General features: G+C 50.5%; 3 protein-coding genes across 13 annotated transcripts in view; all 3 read left to right on the top strand.

The window, feature by feature from the left end:
- LOC108162722 (protein turtle) overlaps positions 1–3849 on the top strand; it is a 43206-nt gene extending 39357 nt beyond the window's left edge. For 6 of the 9 annotated variants that reach the window (XM_033394189.1, XM_033394190.1, XM_033394191.1 and 3 more), the window contains one exon: positions 84–3849. In XM_033394189.1, coding sequence (XP_033250080.1) covers positions 84–2004 — 1921 coding nt within the window. In that variant the 3' untranslated portion in view covers positions 2005–3849. The remainder of the gene's footprint in view (positions 1–83) is intronic. The other 3 variants (XM_033394195.1, XM_033394193.1, XM_033394196.1) reach the window with 2 other exon arrangements.
- A 2159-nt stretch (positions 3850–6008) lies between these two features.
- Positions 6009–12758, top strand: LOC108164100 (protein borderless). 2 transcript variants are annotated; one of them, XM_017299690.2, is made up of 6 exons: positions 6009–6663; positions 10092–10599; positions 10721–11130; positions 11351–11579; positions 11639–11851; positions 11917–12758. In XM_017299690.2, the coding sequence occupies exons 1-6, from the start codon at positions 6442–6444 to the stop codon at positions 12489–12491; spliced, it is 2157 nt and encodes a 718-aa protein (XP_017155179.1). In that variant the 5' UTR covers positions 6009–6441; the 3' UTR covers positions 12492–12758. The 2 variants fall into 2 exon arrangements, with proteins under 2 accessions (XP_017155179.1, XP_017155180.1); XM_017299691.2 differs by having other exon boundaries at positions 6011–6663; positions 11645–11851; positions 11917–12757.
- A 1950-nt stretch (positions 12759–14708) lies between these two features.
- LOC108163669 (ATP-binding cassette sub-family G member 4) lies at positions 14709–25665 on the top strand. Of its 2 annotated transcripts, XM_017299093.2 has the most exons (7): positions 14709–15160; positions 16900–17538; positions 22612–22914; positions 22985–24249; positions 24334–24434; positions 24508–24796; positions 24861–25665. In XM_017299093.2, exons 2-7 carry the CDS (start codon positions 17222–17224, stop codon positions 25070–25072), a joined length of 2487 nt encoding a protein of 828 aa, XP_017154582.1. In that variant the 5' UTR covers positions 14709–15160; positions 16900–17221; the 3' UTR covers positions 25073–25665. The 2 variants fall into 2 exon arrangements, with proteins under 2 accessions (XP_017154582.1, XP_017154581.2); XM_017299092.2 differs by lacking the exons at positions 14709–15160; positions 16900–17538 and adding an exon at positions 19792–22533.
- Positions 25666–26786: the final 1121 nt, after the last annotated feature.

Raw genomic sequence — 26786 nt, 5'->3', positions numbered from 1 at the left:
TCTGCCTTTTGCATATTTTGTTTGTCTTTTACGAGTATCTGCTTCTAACAATCTGACAATCTCTCTATCAATCCATGCCTTAGGTACAAACAAACCCGAATATCAAGTCTAACCGCCATACTGATTGCCATTCTCCACTGGATCTGGCCACCCGATCGCTGCACCAACTGCCACTCCATCTACAGCTCCCCCACGACCCTCGACGACTGCGACACAGGAACTGCCACTGGGAGGCGCTCTGTGAGCCGCATTCAGCGCAGCCTCGATGGCCGCTTTGTCTTGGATGTGGATGGATCCAAGATACAGGGCTACACGCTGGACAACAACAACATCGATGTAGTCGATGGGGCGCTCTTTGAGCGCCGCAACAGCAACGTCTCCCAGAAGTCCTCCAGCGACGATGGCGGCTTCCTCTCGAGGCGCAACTTCATCACAGCACGGGCCTCCTGGCGTCGTCCCCTTGTGGCATCCTCCAGCCAGCTGAGCCTGCAGTCGGCGGCGGACTCGGCGCGCGGCTTCCTCCAGGGCTTGGGCGGTCTGCTCAAGATCGGGGGCAAGCCACAGCACCAGCCAGCGCACTTTGAGGATGCCATCAGCGGTGCCCGCTACCAGAACGTGCTGCGGCCTACATACAACAGCAATGGCAGCCACAATCTGTACGGGAATGCGGACAGGAGCCGACCGCTGCACATCAACACCATCAGTGGGGCCTTGGGCCTAGGCCAGCAGCAACACCTCCTCTCGCCGCACCACTACACCCCCTCTAGGATCTCGCGCATCTTCTCCAGCTCCCCGGCGATGAGCCACCTGCACCACCAGCAGCAGTTGCTGCTGAGCGGGGGCAGCAGCGGCTACCCGACGCAATTCAGCGACCTCAGCACCGTCTATCCGCCGAACTCCGCGGAGCGATCCCACAACAGCGGAGTGGGAGGAAATCTCAGCAGTCGCTATCGCTACTACTCGCAGGAGCTGCCTTCGTTGAGAACCATTCAGGAGGAGACCCGCCGCCAGCAGCAGCAGCAACAGCAACAACAGCAACACCAGCAGCAGCAGCCACAGCATCCGCTGGAGGAGCACTTCGTGCCGCTGCAGCTCCCGTCGCCGCCGTCATGGAGGAGCTACTACCACGGACAGCTGCCGTATCACAGCTACAGGCCGCGCACGCGCTGGTATCCGCGTCACTACTCCCGCCTCTTCAGCCGCCAGCAGCACGAGCTGCTTTCGCCCCTCCCCGATCTGAATCTCTCCCTGCGCAACAGCGTGGGCGTGGGGGGGAATGCAGGACTGGAGGCCTCGCCCGAGTCCCGCAGCAGCTCGAGTGGCTTTGGATCGAAGAACACCTCCAATCACCCGGGCAGTACCAGCGAGTGGCGGCTGCTGCCACCGTACCGTGCCCCACCCTCGCCGCCCAAGCACTTGGGGTACTTTGGGGCGGGAGGATTGGAGGGCAGCCAGCAGGCCCAGGGCCAGACGCCGCATTCCGCCTACTCGTCCTATCCGCGGACCAACACCCCGCCGTACACAATGGCCCACTGGCTGGAAATGATCTCAAGACTGAACGCGGCCACGGACAGCAACCTGCCTGCCCCCAAGGCCCCGTGCCCCGTGGACGTCGGCAGCGTCGATGGCCACTACGAATTCGACCCAGCCACACCCACGCCTAGCGCCTCGACGCCCACAGGCATGGGAATGCTGCGCGAAGATCTCAACCATCTGCACATCGATACGCAATCGCATCCGCACTCGTTCCATCACCATATGCATCATCACCACACCTTGGGGCCTCTGAGTGGCAGCCTGCTGCACGCCCACGCCCCCTCTGGATATAGCGGGGGATACGGGAATCGCAAGCTGCGTACCCTCCCCCTGCAACACCAGCTACCGGCGCGCTACGACAACGTGGAGGTGCGCCTGCAGGCGATGCGAGAAGAGTTCTACGCGTACCGCAAGCGACAGGCCATGCAGCAGGCGGGAGTGCCGCCCGAAATGGAGAGCGTTTGCTGAGTGACGGCCCCAGACTCCAGTCTCCAGACTCCAGTCCAGTCAAGCATTTAATTAAGTCCCACATGGCATCAACACATCCCCACATGCACACACCCATGAAATGCGCCTCAATGATAATGCAACGGCAAGCACCGAAACTACGATGCATCCATCCCATCAGAGACAGACCCATCATATGCCAGTCGCAGGGGATACGGGAGACGGATGAGCAGCCGCAAGCAGCATGCCATTGCAATCAACATTCAACCGCATACGTAGATGATACATGATACATGATACATAGATGAACATCGGATCAGGCCACACATCTGTGCACGCGTACAGCCATGCCCTTGCCACACATGCCCCCCCACCCACATCATAGAGATCCCTCAGATATGAACTTTAAAAGTTACCTACCCCCAAAGAGAACCCAAGCAATGAAACAATTAGTAGATTTTACGGGAAGACAGAGAGAGAGAGAGAGAGAGAGAGAGGGAGAGAGAGAGAAGCCAAGTGAATTCCACGCGAGATTTGTAAATACTTTGAGAAGGAGGAGGAGCAGGAAATGGAGATAGAGATAGGGATAGAGAGGGGGATGCAGATGCAGAGAGGAGCCGAAAGTTTAAGTATAATATTTAAAACCTATAGCAATTATAATCGATAAAAGATACAAGATAAAGAATTGATATTAAAAGAAAAATAACAAAGTAAAGAAGAACAAATTACAATTAAATATTATTATTTACAAGTGTATTAGATATTTGAATATTTAACGACACACACACACACACACACACACTGATTGATATGTTAAACATTCAGAGAGAGAGAGAGTAAGAGGGAGAGCATTAAACATTAAACACTACCACAATTCCAACAAACCCCACAAGCGTAAGCCTAAATTATGTTACAATTAAAAAACAAAACACTAAAAGTACGAGTAAAACCAATACGGAATACGGAATATGCTAGCTGTTAAGCATTTAGTTGTTAAAATTATCGACTATCGATAGCTGAGCGACGATGAGAGACGATGATACGAAGTTAAAAATAAAAACAAAACAAAAACAAATGCTACAACGTATTTAAAAACCACATATAGAGAAATTGTTTCATAATTAAATTATTTAACGACAAAGAGAACCTACAGAAAAACCCAAACAAAACAAAATGAATCGAAACGAAAGAAAAAACAGTTTAACGAACGAATTAAATGAAATATAACAGCTGCATATATGTTTACTGTTACTCACACACACACACACACACACACACACGATAATTATCTCGAACAAGAATATTTATTAAACGCAAAACACAAAACGAAAACTAAGTAACAAAAACAAAAACCAATCGATTCTTTCCGGTACAATATAGTATATTCACAGTTTGACACACACTACACCCGACACACGACACACACACACACACACACACACAGCCCAAGATTTGGTCAATTGCGACGCCACTCGACAGTTGAATAAGTTGGTAAGGTGAAAGATACAGATACAATATCTATATGTACAAGATACAAGATACAAGATAGAGAGGAGAGAAATGGGGCCTAGGGTCACAGTTGTGCATAGATCCCGAAGATACAGCTGCGTTTCTGTTTTTTTTAGGTACTTGTTAATGATAAACGATAAACGATAAATGATAAAAGATCAAATTGTACGGAATGATGGTTTGACACAACTTGACGCCAAAACACTGCCAGAGCGAGAGAAGCGTATAGAAGATGTGTGTGTGTATAACGTATGTAAATTACAAAGAAAAATAACGAAAAATACTATAATAATAATAATAATACTATCCATAAAGGTAATACGAATAACGATAACGATAAAGATTTGAAGGGGGAGGGTTCGATAGAGAGAGAGAAAGCAAAGCAAATCAACTACGAATCAGCCAAGAAGAACTACTCGAATGATCTCAAGAATTTCTATATATATTGTATGTACGAGTATATATTCCCCGTTTTGTTTCCGGACTTCACTTCCCCGACCTTCTGACCTTTCCCCAGATACCCCAGAGTAAGAGTATTGTATTTGCATTAAAATTTAGGATTACAAAAATCAAAGGCTGGGATGATTGAAGCGATAGCGTGAGCGATAGCCAGGGACGGGATGGGATGGGACGGAATCAAGAATGTTGCATAGTCGATGCCTACTTATGTACTTTGTAAATGTTGAGGATATTCAAGTAATTAAGTTGGTTTTTTGTATTGCATATAGACAGACACCCACACCCACACACAAGCTAAGAAAACACACACAGAAACACACACACTTAAGGGTTTAACTAGAAATGAAAATAAATAATTTAATTAATTGACGCATTAACGAAACGAAAGCACAAGCGGAATGAAATGGAATGGAAAGCAAGGAAAAGCCAAGAGCGAATCGAGAGTAATTACAGAGAATGACAGAATAAATTGAATTTTAATTGATGGAAGGAGAAGGAGAAGATGATAGAGGGAATAGAAGGACCGATGAAGGACTTTAAGGCATATACACATGATATATGATGTATGATTATGTACATGCTCTCTCTATATATTTATTGGTATAGATACTGGATTACTGGATAACTGGATTATGGGATTACCGGATTTAACGGCATGTACATTAAGTAAAGGGAATACCGATTAAAACAAAACTAAGTTAAGTAAATCTAACGCTTTAGTCGTCTGCCACTTTGATTTTTGGACAAGGTGCGACAGACCGTCAGTCTTTAACGTTCACTTTTCGAATCGACTTTCGATGGAAATGAAAGAAGAACACAAATAGGAACACAACTAGGAACTATCAAAACGAAAACAAACGAGATACTTTTGCACTTCCTACTTCTACTTCTACTTCTACTTCTGTTTCGACTTCGAGACAGCAACATTTCCCTCCCCCTCCCGCCCACACACGAGACCATCTTTCACGTTCGCTTCACGTTTCCTCCGAACACCTTTCACTTTCCCCTTTTTCTCTATTTCCGCATTGCATTTCCCCCACACTGATTGCAATTTCCAATTCAGCATATATATAAATCGTACAAGGATAAATCAGTTTAGAACGAAATATATTGTAATTAACACGACACACGACACATACACACACACACACACACACACACACACGACACACCCGATACACACGACACACACACAATTATAATGAGAAATTAGCAAAATGAACAAAATTTTTAAACAAATAAAACTTACAAAAACGAAAGCAAAAGCAAAAAAAACAAACAAAAACCAAAAATAAACAAAAAACGAATAAAAATAAAAAACTTGAAATTGATCAAATAAAACGAAGAAAATGGGATTCTTTCTTTCATTCATTTAGCTCTGAATCGGAATCGGGATCCGAATCCACAAGGGAAGCCACGGGAAGCCATTAATTGAAAAATGGATATTTTCTCACATCCACAAAAATATCACTCATACGCCTGCGCGGCCACTGTGAAAGCGATGGCCGCCTGATCTCGGGGCAATTAAACTAATGAAATTTACAAGAAAATGCTATAAAAATAGCTTAATTTTCAGCACGAGAATGCAATCGAATAGGAGACACCCTGCAATGAGCAGGCTAGAAATTATGGAAGTTTGTTGAAGTGATTCCAATGGAGAATCGACTCGATCATTGACAGAGGGTATCCCCTTTCATGGACTCCAAATAAATGATTTCTGCAACACTTTGGCGATCGCCTAATTATTTAAGTGGATAAACGTCTGCGAAAACGAATTGTGGGGGAGACAGAGGAGACCCCATGCTCGTATTCGTAAGCATCGTACAGATGGATGGATGGATGGATGGATGAATGGATGGACGGCGGCGTGGGCGTGTGTCAAATGTCAAATTTTCAGAAGAAGGGGAGGGTCTTGCTTTGACAAGCCAGATAGAGAAAGAGAGAGAGAGAGAGAGATCAGAAGCATAGAAATCATCATCATTCCGTCAGAGACAGCAGAGCCAGATACAAAGCTCTGACTGAGCCCCAGTTCGCGTTCTCGTTCTGCAGTCTGATCGCATTTCATTTTTCAGTAGCGCTTCTCCAGTCGTTCTGTGCAGTACGCGACCCTCAAAAACAGTCCGCAGATAGAAGAGACAATCGCGCTCGATTCGGTGGAGGGAATTGCGCACAATACAATAGATATTCTCTGGTGCGGATAGAGATACGAGATACGAGATATGCTATAGAGGTCCGTGCAAAGAAAAGAAGAGCAGACGCGACGACAATTGACCTGATTTCGGGGCATAGATTTTAATTTGATTTTTATTCTTTGTTTTTGCTGCCACTGCCACAACGCGGAAATATTATGCAATGAATATTACGAGTGAATGAGTGTTCGTGCGTTCGTGTGTGCGTGTGCGTGCGTGTGTGTGTGAGTGAGTGTTCGTGCAACTGCCCCAAGTGCAATCCCCAGACACGAGGCACGACAGACACCAGACAGACGGAGAAATGCCATCGTCAGGCACAAGAAGAACTTTGGAAGCCGCGTGCGGTTCGCTGATCGTCGCTTGGCTGGCATTCTTAATGAGTGTATCCTGTACGGGGGGCGCCCGCGATCACCGCCGACAGACGAACCTGGAGGCCAAAGTGGGCTCCCACGTGGTTTTCAGCTGCTACATCGATTTCCCATTCGACTCCCCCATTCCGTATGTTGTGCACTGGAGCAAGGATGTAAGTCACTTGCCCTTCCAGCACTCATCCATTCGCTCATTCGCTCATTCGTTCACTCACTCACTCACTCACTTATTCATGGCTCACGCCAACGCGCACGCAATTCTTAAATGAAATTGTCCAAATTATTAATTTATCAGACACGTAGGTGGCCTGGACTGACTGGCCTCTACTGGCCCGAACGACTGACATTCCAGCAGACTGACTGACGAATGACCAGCTCGTGTGGGTGGCTGGGTGGTTGGCAGGGGGCAGCATACATATGTAAGCTTGGTTAGCCTTAATTGCGTCTGCTGCTGCTGGGTGCTGGGATGCTGGGATGCTGCATGCAGCCGCCGACTCTGGTCCGGGGCACAGCGTGAAACGAGACTCTCACATTCATTAAAAGGGCTACGCGACCCCGGACTTTATGGCCGTCGCACTGGGAGAAACGCGGAAGCGCCAGCCAGAAGAAAGAGAAGAAAATATTTGGGTGGGTCAGGGGGCTTTCTGCCAGTGCAGCAGCAGCAGCAGCAGCGGCAGCAGCAGCAGCGATTGCATCACGTTAAATGCACACACAGAAGGGCGGCGAGGGAGGGTGGCAGGGTGACCCGACCCCTGGCTACTAATTAAAGCGCAACCACATGCAGTCGATCGAGGCTGCATCCTGGCGTCCTGGCATCCTGGCTCCTGTCCTATGTCCTTCCTTCCTTCCTTCCTGCCATCCGCTGCGCGGCATTTAAATTTAATTTGAAGCGAAAAACTGATTTCAGTATCACAAACACTTTAAATTACCAACATCATGGGAGAAAACAAAGCTGAAAATAAAAGAAGAAAAGCAGGGAGAGTGTCAGAGTGGCAGAGTGTCAGAGTGAAGTGTGACATCAAAGACACACGGGCCACAGAGGGGGGGCAGACACGGAGTGGGGGGACGCAGATCCAGCGCCAGAGTTGAAATCAATTTCAATTGGATTCAATCGAATTGAATGGCTGGCATTTTGTTGACAAATGTGAGTAATGCAATTTAATTCAATTGCAAATTCATTGCAGCAAACGCAAGGCTCGCAGCCAGCCGACCAGCCAGACAGTCCGTCATTCAGTCAGTCAATCAGTCAATCAGCCAATCCGTCAGTTAAATATTCGCGCGTTTGTATTTAAATCAAAGTGAATTACAATTCATCGCCCACGCTTGTCATCGCACCCCCAATACCCAATGCCCAATACCCAGGTTCCATCCACCCTTAAGCGAGGGGCACAGGCGTGGGCGCGGTCGTGGGGCTGCCAGCTTATGTTTTTAACTATTTAGCCGCTTGCTTAATTTTCCATTCTCTCTCTCTCCCTCCCTCTCTCTCTCTCTCTCTCTGTCTCTCTCTCTCTGTGTGTGTCTCTGTGTTTTTGCTGGGGCCCTCGCATTGTATTATTGCAGAAAATTCCACTCGGTCAGCGGGTCATGATGTCATTTTGATAGATTCACTTTAATTGCGCTTCAAATTCTGTGTATCTACTCGTATAGTTTCTGTATCTCAGCGGAAGGAAAATAAGCTCGTATTTCGGCGGCTAAGTAATTAAAAAAAAATCGTAGACAAGGTCAAAGTCCATCCAGTAATAATATGCATAATCCATGAGGATTGTCTACGAGAGAGCTCTTTCCCGCTGTACCGCTGTACCGCTGCACCGCTGTCCCGTCGAGAGAAAGAGATAGCGAGAGAGCGAGACTTTCACGGCCGTCGCGAGGCCGTTTTGCACAATTTTCGCGCACGTTGTCCACAAAAAAATTACCGGATAAATCAAGTTACGTTTGTAATTTGTTGGATAATGCTGATAAATGTGGTGTGTCTGTGGCAGACACACCACACAGTTGGGTGTACATAATCGGATGGTATTAGGCATGGGATGGGATTGCATGCGCTGTGGAATGGTGGGGGTGGGGTGGGCTCTCTTGAGTGCATCGCATAATGCATCGCAAGGCAAGGCGGCATCGCACGTTCTCACAGTCTGGATGTATAGATTGTGATTGGTCGGTGTGTGACATTGACGCCCACTTCGGTCACAGCAACAGAACCAGCCACCAGCCACCAGCAAGCAGCCAGCAGCCACCAGCGACTGGGCTCTGATGTTTGCGTCTTGATGACTATTTCCCGATCTCAATTAAGGCACAAAGCGAATGTCAATAGATCAACTAACACCACTGGCAGTCATAAGTCTCAAGCGGTGGGGCACACAATTAAACGTATTCCATTGCATCGGCAGCAGCTGCAGCAGCAGCAGGAGAAGCAGCAGCTTGGCACTGCCACTTTTGCGGTCACCGGCTATCAATAACCGAGCGAACTAAATCCGTAGCATGCGGTTTTTCCTAGTGCCTCACTGTTCAATGGTGTGCGTTGGTGTGTGCCACCCACTAAACCCACCAGTCCACCGACGGATAAAAAGTCAAGTGCACAAACAAAAACAAAACGAGCATAAAAATGCCTGCGTTTGTTTAATGCCAAAGCAATTAGAGAGGATGCAACCGCAGCCGCGATGCCGATGCCGATGGCGCTGCTGATGCCGCTGCCGATTCAATTGCATTTAAATAATTTAAGTTTAACGCGTGTTGCCGCAGCTTTTTGCTGTGCCTCCATGGCTCCGTGCACATGATGCAACACAAACAAAACAGACGACACTGTTTACTCTCCGGCGATTATTAATATGGTTTTTTGTTTCTTTCTGTTGGTTTTTTGCCTATGCAGCAGATATAATTTGCCAGGCCATATATTTAATAAATATTGACAAATATGTTCAGCATTAATTAAAACAGAAATAATTTAATGTATGCTTCAGCCGCCACCGAGCTGAATTATTGCAACAATCTATTGCCTGCCTCAGATGGTGCTGCACCTCCTCTGGGCCTCAGATGCTGCTGCAGCCATCCCCGTTTTGGGGCACGGTCTACAGCGTACTGTTCCCCGTCGGCGCGCATCCTTCAACGGGCGGTGGCTGGTGGCATTGGTGGCACTTCAAGTGCGCCGCGTGCGCCACGTGAGTCCATTTAAATTTGTCAACAAAGTAGCGGCAGGGCAGCCCCTGCTCCTCCCCCAATGCTCCTCTTTGGTTATTGTTACTCATGGGGCATGAGTAAGCGGGGGCCTTGGCCACCGCTGTGCCACGTCACATCAGGGCCACACAGCTGCAGCGTCAGTGGCACTGGCAGGGGCAGGGGCAGGCTCAGCGGGAGTATGCGAAAATTATAATGGAGCGTACAGAGAGAAAGACACACCGACACTCGCACAGCCAAGGCTCTGGCAAAGGCTGTGTATCTGCGTGTCTGACAAATGGATTTACTGCATTTGCCTTCTGGATAGAAGATAGAAGATAGGTGACCCTCGCAATCATAATCATAAACACAGATATAGATATAGATACAGATACAGATTCACCTCTATTAATTCTATTCGAATGCATTTTTCCAGAACAAGAAAATCTTCACGTGGTTCGAGAAAGAGACCTCCACGAACGAGCTCTTCAATGGGCGCCTGCATCTCGTCGAAGAGCATCCGGAGTATGGCAGGGCCTCCGTGAACCTCACGGCCATACGGGAGTCGGACCAGGGCTGGTACCACTGCCAGGTGATCTTCCCTAATCGATCGCCCAGCATCCGCAACAATGGCACCCGCTACCACTTGGCGGTGCAGGGCGGCTCTCTCATCCGCATTCCACCCGTGAATCAGACCATCCAGGAGGGGCAGACCGCCTTCTTCCACTGCGTCATGAAGTACCCGGACAACTCGCAGGCGGCTTGGTACAAGGATGGGGTGCTGCTCCAGGAGGTGCAGGATCTGGTGAGGCGCTCCTTCATTGGCCCCGACGGCAGCCTCAGCATCGATCCCACGATGATGAGCGATCTGGGGGAGTACGAGTGCAAGGTGCGCAACAACGAGGGCGAACTGCAGACGGCCAAGGCCTTTCTCAATATTCAATGTGAGTAGATGCCGAGGAAGAGGCTCGACATCAAAACACTCGGGGGCGACCACCTGGGACCGTACAAAAATCATGCAATCCCTGTAATTGGCAAATTCTTCCCCTTTGGTATCCGAAACAGATAAGGCCAAGGTGATTTATGCCCCGCCCGAGGTCTATCTGCCGTACGGCCAGCCGGCCGTACTCGACTGCCACTTCAGGGCTAATCCGCCGCTGAAGAACCTGCGCTGGGAGAAGGATGGGCTCCTGTTCGACTCGTACAATGTGCCCGGCGTGTTCTACAAGATGAATGGCAGCCTCTTCTTCGCCAAGGTGGACGAGAACCATGCGGGCAGCTACACGTGCACACCCTATAACGACCTCGGCACGGACGGGCCCTCGCCCATCATTAGTGTAATTGTGCTGCGGCCGCCCATTTTCAGCGTCACCCCCAAGGCCATTTACATACAGAAGCTGGGCGAGGCGGCCGACCTGCCCTGCGAAGCCATCGACCGGGACGGAAACAATCGGCCCTCCATTGTCTGGAGTCGGGTGAGTGGAGAGGGAGAGCTCCGGCAGTGTCCACTGTTTCCATTTCCATTTCCACGACCAGAAATGGCATAGAACGGAACACTGGAACACTGTACAGTGGAGTCTGGCTGCAGTTTTGGTTGATTGCATTTTTAATTATGCATGGATCTACCTCTACCTCTACCTCTACCTGTACCTGTACATGACTCTCTCTCTCTCTTCGTGGGTTTTTGCCATGCAGAAAGACGGGCAGCCGTTGCCGCCGGATCGCCACAGCCTAAGCGGCGGGAATCTCACAATCACGAGTTTAATCGAATCGGACCGTGGCATGTACGAGTGCGCGGCGACCAATGAAGCGGCAACCATAACGACGGAGGCCGAATTAATGATTGAGAACATTGCCCCCCGGCCGCCGTACAACCTCACGGCCAACAGCACGGAGACCTGCATCACCATACGCTGGCAGCCAGGTGAGAGATTACAGCACTCGATACTGGTAATGTGGCAGAAGGGGGTCTAATGGATGCAGTTGCAGGCTACCTGCGGCCCAACCTCGAGTACACGGTGTGGTATCGTCTGACGGAGGCTCCCGAGTGGCGGACGATGCGCGTGCTGGACAAGAACGTGATGGAGGCGACCATCCAGCACCTGGTGCCGGGCAAGGAGTACGAGTTCATGGTCCTCAGCCAGGACAAATACGGCGACGGGATGTTCAGCAAGCAGTTCCGCTTCCAGACCCAGCGTGAGTCCGTCCCGGCTTCCTCCCGAGGGATAGCGATGCCATAATGCCGTTGCCTTCTCTTGCAGCGTCTCCTATTCGAGCGGAGGATTTTGATGACCAGCAGCTGGAGAACGAGCTGGGACAGCTGCCGACCTTTAGCGGGGGATTGGGGGCACCGACGAACCTCAGCGCCATCAGCAACCAGCAGGGCTGGCTGCTCCACTGGGAGCACCCGACTCAGGGACTCGAGGGCCTGCGGCTGTACACGGTGCGGTGGTGGAAGGAGCCGGAGCACTATCTCATCGGCCAGGCGGAGACCTTCGACAACTTCTACCAGCTGCGGCACCTGAAGGAGGACACCACCTTCAAGGTGCAGGTGGTGGCCGTGGGCGCCAGCAGCCAGCAGCAGGTCCCTAGCCCCGAGCTGCTCATCGATGTGCCATCGCAGCGGAAGGTGCGGGCCCTGATCATCGGATCGTCCGTCGGCATTCTCTTTCTACTCTGCGCCCTGTGCGCTTTTTTATACGTGAAAAGGAGCTGCCTGCGGCACCTGTTTGCCCGGGACAGCGACGGAGCAGCCGCCTGCGATGAGGACACTGCCGAGAGCGGGGACTGCGACAGCGACGAGCAGGACAGCGTCAAGATCCGCCAGGCCTCCTGAATGCTACAGATCCGCTGGCGCTTCGATGCGATTGCCAGCGAGGGTTCCTCCCAGTGATGTTCCGTGAGCGCCGTGCGCCGTTTCGTATTCCGATTGCCAGTTGCCAGTTGACGTTGACGTTGCCGTTGCCCCAATAATGCATTACCCCATAAAATACTGACTTTTTAATTTATGTCTAGCTGCTATCTGTACTATAAATTCTACTAATTGTAAATGCGGTTCGAATGCGAGCCGAAATTCGAAATAAAATAAATAAATCAACAAAAAGAATCAAAATTTCAAATTGCCCGCCCGATGGGTAGCACTTTCAAGCGCTATCTATCCCTCTCTGGCGCGTGCAAGCAGGACAACAGTATGCACGCATGAAAGCTCATTCCGGTTGAAAGAGCTTTCGCCGTTCAAATGTTGGCGGGAAAACATGTTGCTCTCGAGCTGGGACGAGCTTTCAGCGTTAAAAGGTTTGAACGTTACGTTACGGTTGGCTGCTTTCAAAATTTAAACGACCCTACGAAGTCCGCCGAGGACAGCTGTCCTCCCACTCCATCGCTCCATCACTCCATCGCTCATCGCTCATCGAACACGCAATCGGCAGTGCTTGTGCGTCACATCGTTTAATGGGCAATTGACAAGCTCGTATCCGATACGGCCGTACGTATCCGATATGGCTGCATCCGAAATGGCGTTCGTCGAGTGCATCCGTCGGTGCAGCCAGAACGAAGCCAGAACGACTGTCGTTCCGACAATTCATTCATTCGTTTGACCGATTAGGAATCGAGGGGAAAACACCTGGAATGCACCCAAAAGTACTTGCATCGTACTTGGATCCCATTAAGACGTTCCTATGGTTCAATTGATATAACCCGCGTAAAGCCGCCACCGCCGCCGCCAACTACTTTGCACTCGCACCGCTTTGATGCCATTCAGCAGTGCCTGCCCCATGAGACGACCCAATTTTCAGGAGGTCGTGTGGCACGAATTAGAATTTGCACCTGAAACGAAACGAGACGAAAGCGAAACGAGTCAACAAACTCGATGAGACACATCGGCCTAATGAGGCGTCAGAAACGATATCGGGGGTTCGGCATCGCCTATCGTCCGTTGACGTCGAATAATGTGGAATCGAATTTGCGCCGATTTAAAGCCAAAACAAGCGCAAGAACAAAAACAATAATAAGGAAGGCGAAACCCATGAAAATAAAACAATATACAGCCACTGCTGCTGCCACTGGTTCTGCTTCTGGTGCTGATATGAGTGTAAACTATTTAGTGGCTTATATTATATTAAGGTCATTGCGATTAGACGATTAGTCCCCTGCACTGCGCATTTCCACGGGCGAGAGGGAGGAGTGGAGGGGGAGGTGGAGGTGGAGGTGGAGGAAAACACAGCACAAGCTCACGTTCCGACTTGAGCTTTGTTCTCTGATTGCAAAAGTTGAATGGCGAAAGGCCCCCCGCCCGCCTTTTTCGGGGGAGGGGATGTGTCTCTCAGGGGTGGGGCATATTGCTCACTCGCAGATATTACTCCTCCTCGGGCTACTCAGAAATCTGAATTGTTCTGCTTTGTTCTGTGTGATCGTGTCGGTTCAAAGGTCACAATTATTCCAGACGGGAAGGAAAACAAGCAGAAATGCTACTGATCCTCCTCCCCGTATACACCGTCCCTGCCCATCCCCCTCCGTTTGATAATTCCAAGCAAAACTGCAAGCAGCAGCAGCAGGGGGGAGTGGGAATGTGGCGACTGCGAAGTGCATCTGCACTCAGTCACTCAGTCGTTGGTGCTGCTGCATTGGCCACGGGGCTGACTGCTTTGTCTGTTTACAGTCAGCTGTTTGTCACACCAACGCACATGCCTCACATGCGCAGCTACCACTCACACAGATAAACACACATGCACACGCACACTCACACACACACTCACACTCCCAGAGAGCTCAGAGCAAGTAAATTGTATGGCAACATTACAATTGAACGCTAGACAAAGACGAAGAGAGAGAGAGAACATGCGACGACGACTTCCCCATTGACGAAACCCAAGTAGTATCGTATCCGCTCTATGCCGTACTCACACACACACACACACACACACACAGACATAAGAGAGAGAGACAGAGAGAGATATCGAAAGAGAGGCAACTGTTTCTCAGCTGCTGCTGCTGCTGCCGCTGGTGCTGCTGGTGCTGCTGTTGGGGTCGTTTTCGTCTCGCAGCCAAACAGCAGCTCCCGCATTTCCCAGTTCTTCGTCGTTCGCGCTGGTTGTTGCCTCAGATTGGGGCGGATCGGACCCACTCGCGCTGCTGAAGAAGAAAAAAAAACACGTTTCATACCACCTTGGACCCCGAGTCTCAGCTGTATTTCAGAACCTCCTCCTTCCCCCTCCTGAGAATAAAAGACAACAAACATAACCGTATCCGTGAGATCCGTGAATATCGGGCTTTGTTTGTTTGAGAGCCAGACGCGTAATATATAAAATACATATAAATCGCGCGATCGAGTGTTCCTCAAACCCAAAAGAGAGGCGGCAACGAAATAAATATCTCTGGCAGTGGCCAAAAAAAAACATATAGGTAGTATAATGCTAATAAAACCGAAAACAAGTTTTGTGCTGTGCCCGTGCCCGTGCCCCTGCTGCCGCTGATGTTCTCGGAAAAAACATTCGCCATCATCCAAAGGTGAAGCCACATCAAGAATTACATTTAAATTCGAATAGAAATTGAAGTACTACTGCGCGTTTATGGTGCGGAAATTGCGTCGCTGGTGATTGAATATACATACTCATACGAGCACGAATGGTACTCATTGTGGTTTAGGTCTCTAGCTTCCGTTCTTCCGAGCCGAACCCTCAAAACTCTGACTGCAGTCGCACTTTCCCGCAGTCGTCGAAGCCACCCCGAAACTCTGTAGGCTCCGGAGGCGGTAAATAATAGCACGCCGTTAGCTGTTGTACCGCTTCCCCTTCCACACGCCCGCACCGCCGTACCACCGCACCACAGAAGTCCGCTCTACGGGGAAAAGTCATATGTATCTTTTAATGTTTTCCTGCCGCCTCTATCTTTATCTGGCGAGAGCGCGTGCGCTCTCTCTTGCTCCCGCAGCACTCCCCTCGCGCCCCCGACAGACCTCGTGCTGCGAATCGCAATCTGCTCTTTGGCGATGAATGTTTTTAAATGTTTCCATCGCCCGCGATTCGTTAACACACGAATAAAACGAGCTGCCGTGGAGCAAAAGCGGGTCGAATGTGTCTTTCGCAGTGGAGCAAAGTGGAGCATTCGAAAGATAGGTCACAGCAGCAGCATCGGCAGCTAGCAGATTCTTCGGCTGCCAGACATGACCTACATCGATTGGCGTTAGGGTAGGACCTCTTCGCGTAGGTCATCCAACCACCGCCGCCGCCACACCACACTACACGCCATCCGCACTTCTCTAGAAGTCTTCTGCGAGTTCTTGGACCCCGCGAAATTCCCCAACCCGTCAGTCCATCATTCCATCGGTCCTCCTTCCGCTGATTCCGTCGATTGCCCGATTAGACAACTTTTGCAGCTGTGCGGCGTGGCCTAAGCAAAATGCCGGCGCCTTTCGCCGATAAGCCGCCGCCTTCATCCGTCGACAGATGGTAAAGCATATATAGCAATAATTGGCAGATTAGGGGTCCGGTCCGGTCCCTTACATCGGCGATTAACGCGTAAGGGAGCCAAAGAAAGCCTATCTTATCGCAGCCCATCGAGCTCCAAACAAATCTGTAATAAAAACTCGTACTACACGCTCGTACAAAGTGCTCCCAGAATACGCTGCTCCCAGCACGCTGAATACTCATCGTTAGCCGCATGAAATCTTATCGGACTACCGGCCACCTGCACAATCCTCCTCGGCTCCTGCTTCTGTCTTGGGTGCAGGTAAACCGAGCTCACGCTTTACGGGTGGTGTGGTGTGGAATGGTCTGATGGCCTTCAGTTCCAGTTTGCAGTGCATTTCCACTTGCAACGCCCCACAGTCAAAGCTACAGCTACAGCTGTTTTAGCAGCTGATATGCCCTAGGGGCCAGCGGCAGGGGCAGGGGCAGGCAGAAGAGTGTACTCAAAGCTTGACATTGAATTTATCGCCTATCGTTTACATGTGGCCTCCTCTTATTCGTGTGCCTGTGCCCCATTGTGTGGCAATTAGAGATAGACCCATGCTGAATAGCTGCTATTGAGAAACGTATTGTAAGAGACCTCCATTCCTCCAGTGCCCAAAGAATGTCAGCTCCCAGTCCGTCCCCCAATTGTGATGTAATAATCGCCCACTCGAGTCTGAAGATTGAATGGACCTCCGCTCTGTCTGGGCTTGAGTGTATGCTCAATCAATCAACACAAATTATGTGCCACAGAGATCAGCGCCAGAGGTGACTACAGTAATTTCCCTTTCTTTACAGCCGCCGCAGAGCCAGAGCCACAGAAGCCCACAGCGAACCCGAGAATAGATACCTATTCGTAGTAATTCCCAGCAGATGCCAATTCCGAGCAACGAATGTGATGCGTGAATAGCAGGCAGGAGAATTCCAAGAGAATCCCAGAGAGTCACAAACCAAAAAAGCAGAAAATAAAACCAAATCCGGAATCACAAATCAATATTCACATAGAAACACGAAAGAAAGAAAGCCAAATGCTGACGCAACCGAATGCCAATTGCAGTTCCACGAACTGAACGGATACTCAATTCTGAAACACACAGACACACACACACACACACACACAATGGACGACCTGCAGGCCTCCATTGGGCCCCTGGTGGACAAATGCTCCTCCACGAAGGCAGTCATACCGCCAGCAACAGCAGCGACAGTCACAGACACAGACATCACCGCAACAGCAACAGCAACAGCAGCATCACAGCCAAATGCCGTGCTCTATAAGAGCAGCAACAACAGTGCCACGCTGTCAACGCTCTCCCTGAGTCCCACAACTAATCCTAATCCCAATACCACTCCGAGGGCAGAGCCCGTGCCCCTCCTGACGCCGCTGCAGAAGATGACCAACGACCTGAAGCAGTGCAATACCAATGCGAACCACGGGTGAGTCCTGAGTTATCCTCTTTTCGTTCTATTCCCTCTAATGGCATTATCTGGGATTATGCTTGAGTCGGGGGTTGTGCTCCACAAGGATTACGAGGGGGAATTCCTTCTCTTTATGCAACACAAACAGTGTACGAGATACATGGGGGGGGGGGGGGGGGGGGGACCATGGCATTGTCCAACTTAGTCACATAGCCACAGGTCATTTATAACGCCTCCCCACTGACCCCACCGCTGTCCACCCAAATCACAAATCAGAGGGCAGGAAGCAATGATCCTTACGGGGAGAGAGAGCTCTATTTATGGGACACGACTCAAAATTGGCTCTGACTGGATCTGGGACTGGGGACATTCCGTAATATCCCTATTTGCCACGCACCCACGCGACAGGCAACAGACACGCCATTCAAGGTGCGCCGCGAGGAGGGAAGGAAGCGCCTCAAAAATCGATGGCTCCTCCTCGACATCCGACATCCGGGGCTCCACAAATCGCGTGTCAGCAAGGTAATAGTGGCAACCACGCCCCCACCCCACCCAAGTGGAGCATTGCCACAGAATTATGCACAAATGTGGAAATTCATTTAAAAATTTATTCCTTAGACATTTCCTTAAACTGTGGCTCAAGTGGGGATTGGGGGAGCGGAGTGCATCCTTCAAAAGTCATTCGAGCAGGTGGCAAGCAGGCTTTGAGCAGGAGGGAGCTGCACGAGCTGCACGAGCAGCAGCCTTGAGCTGTCGTCGCACAGAAGCAGAAGCGTAATTAAAATGCTAATAGGAGATCTAGTGCAAAATGCACCCACAGCCACAGCTCCAGGCACGACCCACTAGCCACCTTCCACGTGGAAATCAATGCCCTGCACAATGTAATTAAAATGGAAGGTCAACCTGTCCCCAGTCCTGTCTCCAGGACACGCCAGCAGCCTCCATATGTGTGGCACAATCGGAGCAATCAAGCGACTAGGGAAAACCATAGAGAGAAAGGGCTTTAAATGCGAGGCATCCAGTGCCCGCCCCTTCCTAGTTGCCCCATAAATAATAAGCCACAAACAAACGCACAAATGTGTCCACACGGGAAGGGAGGGAGAGGCCCTGCAGGGGGAAGGGCTGTGAATGGGCTGCGAAGGGGCAAGTGGCAGCAGCAGCAACAGCAGCGCCAACAGCAGTGAATGAAATGCCGCTAAAGAGCAAAATCCATACACAAAGGGGTCCCGTTCTTCTGGGTGTGCTCTGGAATACCGAACAAAGGACACTCTCTACGAATGATATTCTCGAAAGAAATGTTCCTTATTCCTGCTTTTCTCTGATGGTGTTTCCCTCAAACAATCCCCTCTTTCCGCTCCCAAAACTCCCAAACTTCTTCCCCCTAGAAAAGTACTCATTCCGGATGTTAGGGCAGAAAACAGAAACAGAACATCGGTCCTCGCGGCGCCGCGTGCCTTTGGGTCTGGTGGAAAAATCGAACAAGCCCCCACGCCACACCACGCCACGCCACGCCGCGCCACGACAGCCTTCTGTCCAGAGTTGTGCCGTAGTCTGCAGTCGGACGCCGTGCGGCATTTAGTTCTGTGGCAACATTGCCTCTGTGTGGGGCGCCGGCTGTCTCCGATTTTCGCTTTAAATATTGATAGGAATATTAGACAAAACAAAAAAAAAAAATGCGCCCCCAATAGGAGGAGCAGGAGCAGAAGAACTGGGAGGAGTGGAGTCGCGTTTCCGCAGTCGCTTTTTACGTGTGTGCCACTTTTTGTTTTGTTTTTGGCAAGTGAACCTGTGCCCTGCCGCCAGTTATGTAACGCGAAGTTGCGGCCAAAACTGAAATGGAGAGAGCGGAGGGAACGGTGCGGCAAGTGCGGCAAGTGTGCCTGGTGGAACTGTGTGCCAGTCAGACAGACTGTGGGACGCCCTACAACCTGTGAATCTACTCAAGGAATACATTGACTGACCTTCTCCTAAGCTTCGAGGGCAACGGAAAGCAGTCCTGCCGCCCACATCCGCTTGCATATTAGATTGGCCTTCTCCTCGAGAGTGTCCTTTATAGGAATATCCTTAATAGTTGTCGATGGGACCCATTGCTGCCCCGCAAGTGGTCTCATCTTTCAGTAGACATCAGCTTTCAGCTCTCATTCCCCGATTCACCGATTCCCCGGGGGATTAATGCTTTTATTAGCCGAAATGAATGCGTTGACTCTCGTTGATTAGCCGCTTTCACAGGCTGTGTTTCGCAGTGTAGCCTCTGCCTCTGCCTCTGTCTTTCCTGTGTGTGGCATTTATGAGCTGTTTAATTGTCGTTAAGCGATGGATGATCTAATCCCTCAGTCAAGTGCTGATATTTCCGGTTAGCAGCTTTAATCAGTGCGCGGACAAAACAATGCAACTTCTCCCCATTCCCATTCTCCCATACTCGCGTTCTTCCATGGTACCAAGGTTCATGCGAGACTCGTGCGGAAAACCATGTGAACTGTGGCAGGCAACAGTAGCTGCCGCAGCAGTAGTGCTTTTATGGACTCTACGAACAGCAATCAATCAATTAAAGTAGGGGGCCAACAATCGATCTTACAATTACCTCGCATTAAGATTGATAATACGTGTAGTTCCCAAGCTGCCGGCCGGAGGATTGCGTGACTTTCTTGAATTTCGAATCCAATTGAGCGACTTAATTTCCTGGGAGGACTCTGAACTGTGACCTGTGGCTGCACTGGTGCGCTGGCATATTGCTGGTGCATGCACCTCTGCCACTGTCTCTGTCTCTGCCTGGAAGTTGCCATGTTCCATGCACCCTCATGATGCACCCCCAGGGGCTGCCATTCTCTTTCTTTATTTCTTTATTTCTTTATTCTTCGAATGCGATTGCAAGTGCAAGTATCGCGTGCATTTCGCAAGCCAAAGACCAAGCAAAGGCGTTCCCACCACCTCCCTGCGCCCCCGTTCACCCAGGCACAGAAACTGCTTCGTTCTTCGTTCAGTTTTCAGCTGCTCGCTCGCTCGTTTCGTTGGGTTCGTTCACTCGAATCGTCGCCTCACGAGTGAGTGCAAGCGAGTGCATGCGCACCTAAAATGTACCCAACTTTGGGTGCACGAGCACCGAGATATTCGCGGGAAACCATTCGCATGGATACACAACCGCAGACACAGCTACAGCTACAGCTACAGATACAAATACAGCTGAAGTTGCTTCGGCTTCGGAAATGGGCGGATGGGAAATGCGGAATAGGAGAGGGCGGCAAGCAGGGGGAGGGTCTTCATATTTATCGTACTTCGAAAGAGGCCAAACAACCAAGAAAAGATAGATTCAAAGGCGAGCTGTAGATACTCTTGCCACATGACAGCTTTATCCAATTTCCAATGTTTTCTTCGGACAAGATCGGCAAAAACAAGAAAAGGTGTTCTTCAGGGGATCTAAGCTGGCAGATACACACACATACATATGTATATGGTAATCCGATCGTATCTATTGAGAATCAAATATTCAGTAGTCTTTTGGGATCCATAGAACAACAGGAAATAGCCCTTAGAAGCGGTGCTTGAGTCGAGATGTAAATTGTGCCTGGTTTGTGGGTTTCGTCATACATTTTCTGCGTCATGCACACGCAATGTATATGGTTTATTGGTATAGGATAGGTCTCGAGTTTCAAGCAGTCTACTGTGTGCTCAGGCGCCAATCGCTGCGAGTTTTGTTACTGGAGTCTGGCAAACGATCACCAACTGCTTCCACGGGCTTTTCCATTGAAGCATTCGTTGTGCTGCTTCATATGGAAACAATGGGAGCAATGAAAGCAATATACCCCTGAGCTGGCAAGTGTATTGACCATTCGCCAAAGCACGGAGTATAGAGCCCCATCGTAACGTTGATGACGATGAAATTGTTTATTATTTATTGGTAGTGGTAGCTGTCCCCGTGTATCCGTATCTGTGGCTGTGTTCGCTCGCTCGGCTGTGTCTGTATCTTTACTCAGTTAGCAGAGAGAGCGGCCTCGCATGGCTCACAGCCAAACAGCTGATTGGGAAACCCCTCCCGCCCGTGCCGATCCACCAATTTCCATTTAAATTTTAATGCCTGAACCGACTCGAATCCGCTTACGGCAACGAAATTAGAGACAAATTGCTGGGATGCCATTCCCCGAACTATGTGCCCCGCGCAACCCGATGGATTGCCGCGGACGTCGCCGTGCGTGCGTATCTGTGAGATACGTCTATTGTTCTTTGTACTCGTTCCGCAGCTGCTGAGGTGATAAGCAGCTATTTCCAGATACAGATACAAATATTTTGTGCACCTTTCGCACTCGTCTCTGGGAGAATGTATCTCTCTGTTGTTGGCGGGATCCTACTCCAACCGAATCCAATCAATCAATCCATCAATCAGCCCCCCGTTTGGCTAAACGAATTTGCACCCGAAAGATATGTAATGTTAATTGGCATTGGCCCCCGCGCTGCACTCGGATCGAATGGCCATCGGCCGTCGGCCCATCAGCCCCACACTAATGAAAACGCACTCGGCTCGGAGACCACTGCCCTCTCCCCTGCCCTCGTCCGAGCTGTGGGGATGGTTTCATGAATGAAACCCACGCGAGAGGCGAACTCTGGCCTTTGCAGCGTCGGTTGTGGGGGCTTTCCATTTCCCCTTGTGGCTTGCCGCCAAATGCTGCTGATTGATCGATTGACTGCCCCCATTCAGGTCGTTAGGGAAGGTGCCACATCATGTGCCACTAAACGAGGCACATATCTAAGGGTCTACGGGCAGAGAAAGGGAACAAAAGAGAGAGACATGAACATGGAAATGACACTGACGCGCTGCAGCAGCGCGGATAGCGGCGGTGGCATACAGAACTCCAGCTTTGAGGCGAAGCCGGAGGAACGTCGAAGGTCCGCCCACTTGGGGGCGTTCGAGGAGATGCAGCGGCAGCGTTCCATGTCCTTTGTGCAGACGAAACTCACGAAAAACGGCAGCTGCGTAAGCGCCCTGCAGCGGGTCGAGGACGGAGCTCCCTGCTGGCTTAAGTAACCCACCCCAAAGGACCTCTGAATGGAACCCCCCACTAATCCTGGTCCATCCTTTTTGCTTGAACTGTTTTCTAGGTCGCAGAACAACCTGTGCAATGGCGTGGGCGTGGCACTGGCCCCCAAGGTAATGAACAACGGCAGCAGCAGCTCCAACGACCAGAAGAAGGGCACCATCTCGCTCTCCCACCTGCCCCAGCGGCCTCCCGTGGACATTGAGTTCTGTGATATATCCTACTCGGTGGCCGTCGGCCATAGGCGCGGCTGCAAGACCATCCTGAAGAGCGTCTCGGGAAAGTTCCGCAATGGAGAGATCACGGCGATCATGGGTCCCTCGGGGGCAGGGAAAAGCACGCTGATGAATATCCTGGCGGGCTACAAGTAAGACTGAGATACATCTCCCCTCGAAGATCCATTTATTAATTCCTACCGTGTTTCCTCCTCCTTCAAGGACTGCCCAACTCTCCGGATCGGTGCTGATCAACAGCAAGGAGAGGAACCTCCGCAGATTCCGCAAGCTCTCCTGCTACATCATGCAGGACGATGTCCTGATCGCCAATCTGACGGTGGGCGAGGCCATGATGGTGGCCGCAAATCTCAAGCTCGGGAAGCACATGATATCCTACGCCAAGCGGGTGGTCGTGGAGGAGATCCTCGAGACCATCGGCCTCAAGGAGTCGGTGCATACGCTCACCTGCAACCTGTCGGGGGGGCAGAGGAAGCGGCTTTCCATCGCTCTGGAGCTCGTCAACAATCCCCCGGTGATGTTCTTCGACGAACCCACCTCCGGGCTGGACAGCTCCACCTGCTTCCAGCTGATCTCGCTGCTCCGATCGCTGGCCCGCGGCGGGCGCACTATCGTCTGCACCATCCACCAGCCGTCGGCGCGTCTCTTTGAGAAGTTCGACCATCTGTACCTGCTGGCCCAGGGGCAGTGCGTCTACGAGGGCCGTGTGCGGGGCCTGGTGCCGTATCTGTCCTCCCTCGGGTTCGAGTGCCCCTCGTACCACAATCCCGCGGACTACGTCCTGGAGGTGGCCTCCGGGGAGTACGGGGATGCGGTGCCGAAGCTCGTGCAGGCCGTCAAGGGCGGGGCATGCAAGAAGTACGCCCACAAGGACTACTGCCTCACGCTCCTGCCCACCAAGGCCGCGGAGAGTGCCACCCTCCACCTGGAGGATGAGAAGCCCCCCCTCCTCTCAGGAGATTCTAATCCTTTGGATGCGGAAGCCGAGGCCGAAGAAGATGCGGATCTGAAACCACCGAAGCTGGAGGCGCAACAGTCGCAGAACTCGGACTGCAGCGCCGTCATTCTTATGCCCCAATCCAACGACGACAGCTGCAGCTTCAGCTCCTCCAAGGGCGGCGGCGCCCACAATGCAGTCGGTGGGCCGCCCAGTGGCGGCGTCGTCGGATGCATGACCTCGCTCCTGGACTCGCACGAAAGCGTGGTGACTCTCCCGAACAAGACGGGGTTCCCCACCAGCGGCTGGACGCAGTTCTGGATCCTCCTGAAGCGCTCCTTCCGCACCATCCTACGAGACAGAATGCTGACGCACATGCGCCTCTTCTCGCACGTGATTGTGGGGGCCATAATCGGGATGATCTACTACGATGTGGGGAACGAGGCCTCCAAGATCATGAGCAATGCTGGCTGCATCTTCTTCGTGTCTCTGTTTACCACCTTCACGGCCATGATGCCCACCATTTTGACATGTAAGTGTCCATATCCTCGAGGCTCCTGCAATGCACCGCAATGACCGCAATGCTGACGTATTATTTATGTTCTCTGATCCCCAGTTCCCACTGAAATGTCCGTGTTCGTGCGGGAGCATCTCAACTATTGGTACTCTCTCAAGGCGTTCTACTTTGCCAAGACGATAGCGGACATGCCCTTCCAGGTGAGTCTTCAATCTACAGTCCTCTTCGGTTCGCAGTTTTCCAAAAGATCCATCTCTCCCGTTCCATTGCCAGATAGTCTTTTCAAGCGTCTATGTCCTGGTGGTGTACTACCTGACATCCCAGCCGATGGAGTGGAACCGCGTCTCCATGTTCGTCCTCATCCAGGTGCTCAATTCCCTCGTGGCCCAGTCGCTGGGGCTGCTCATCGGCGCCGGGATGAACATCGAGACGGGGGTGTTCCTCGGGCCCGTCACCACCATCCCCACGATACTGTTCTCCGGGTTCTTCGTCAACTTCGACACCATCCCGGGCTACCTGCAGTGGGTCACATACGTCAGTTATGTGCGCTACGGATTTGAGGGTAAGCAGTGACCCCACTCCCTCCTGTCGAGAGTCGCCTATAATAGAGGAAAATCTCTTTTCAGGCGCCATGGTGGCCATCTATGGCATGGATCGCGCCAAGCTGCAGTGCAACCAAATGTACTGCCATTACCGAGTGCCCAAGAAGTTCCTCGAGGAGATGTCCATGGACAATGCCCACTTCTGGGTGGATGCCGTGGCCCTGACGGGGATATTCTTTGCCCTCCGCATCATCGCATACTTCGTGCTGCGGTGGAAGCTGCACATGATCCGCTAAGCGGATCTGTACCTGAGGCCCGTATCTCTAGTTCATCTGTTAGATACCAACTATTGCCGAGCCCAGGAGTGTATGTAAAAAGGCGTAAAGTGATCAGGGATCATTGTAGATATTCAATTTCTCTCCTCCCTTCAGGCTTTGTACGTTTATACACCACACACATACACAACCACACACTCACACAGACAGATACATAGATAGATACATTTACCGCCAGAGGGTATTATACAAATACAACTACAACTACAACACGGTTCTAATTATATATCTATAGATGAGACACCCGATAGATACATAGATAGTGTAGCTGTAGCTCTGTTCTGCATACCAAAACATTCAGAACTACACAGAAAGGAAAACAAAACGGAATTTAAATTTACATAGAGACATAGGCGTAGATATAGATACTATATTCTACATACCGATCTATATATAGGCTTGCCCACGTAGTGGTTCCCCCGTACACGTACTCGTACAAGTACACGTGCACGGACACCCTCTCCTCCTGCATTGAAAGCAGAATATTCTTGTGACCAAAAGCTGAAAAGAGTCTGAACATAAGTGTAGATTGAAAAACACACCTCTTGTAGAAACCCGATAGATAGATACAGATACATTCAGAGCAGAAACCGAACCTACTCCCAACGTTCTTCACTCCGTCCTTCCCTACGTTGTATCCCTCCTCTCCTCCTTCCGGGAACCCCCTTTGGCTACTTTTAGAAACTAAGTTCTTCGACAGAAGGTGTCCCCTCAAACGAATACAAGAAACAAACGGATACATTATCATTCCCTTGTGATACAAAAGAGTGCATTGCAGTGCAGTAAAGTCTATGGGTGTGGGCATGGGTTGGGGGGGGGGGGGGGGGGGGGGGGGGGGGGGGGGGGGGGGGGGGGGGGGGAGGGATTTCTGGGGGCATATAGAGCAATATTATGGGGCACCAGATCGGGGGGATCGGAACAGATCAGAATTTGTTGTACAGTTTACGGAGTATTTGTGATTATTACATTTTAATTTAGTAATTGTTTAGTTTAATTTTATACCGACTACATTTATCAATGCCAAAATAAATGCAATTATCATTTCACCCGCTCTCCGCACTCTCTCCTTACTCTTTCCTTGCTCTCTCCTTGCTCTCTCTTAGTCGCAGTTCTGCTTTCTTATGTTTTCTTTCGATCCAGAGATTTGTGGGGTGCGGCTACTGGTGTGATATTTGAAGAAAAGCAAAGGCAAAAACCAAACTGAAACTTGTATAAACGGAAATCTGTGGCAACATATTCAGCCTCCTCTCTGAGGAGCGCATCTATATCGTAAGCAATTCGTTAAATAAGCCCTGTATATACAGATATACAGGTATATGTACATACATATGAGTTTTCGCTGTTCGTAGCGATATTATCAATTAATGTGCAACAACAGACACTACCACTACTGTACCACATACAACAGTGCATTCAAGACCGTCGATCCTGTAGATTTTTATAAATAAAGAATCCAAAAATATCATCATACACCCATCGGAGGCGGTAATTTAATTCACTTTTCCATTAGAACGGACCAGGAGGGCCCGAACCACTGGAGCCGTGGCCGTGGGTAACCTAGGTGCTCCTCCCGCAGTGGCGCCCTTCGTAACCAATACCATTATAAATTAGAAAGAGGGAAGATGTGTGACCACACCTCCACAAGTGGGACCTCTTCTGCTAACCGGGATGTGCG

Source organism: Drosophila miranda, chromosome 4 (assembly GCF_003369915.1).
Source record: "Drosophila miranda strain MSH22 chromosome 4, D.miranda_PacBio2.1, whole genome shotgun sequence".
NCBI classification, from domain to species: Eukaryota; Metazoa; Arthropoda; class Insecta; order Diptera; family Drosophilidae; genus Drosophila; species Drosophila miranda.
This window is presented reverse-complemented; position numbering and strand designations above follow the sequence as displayed.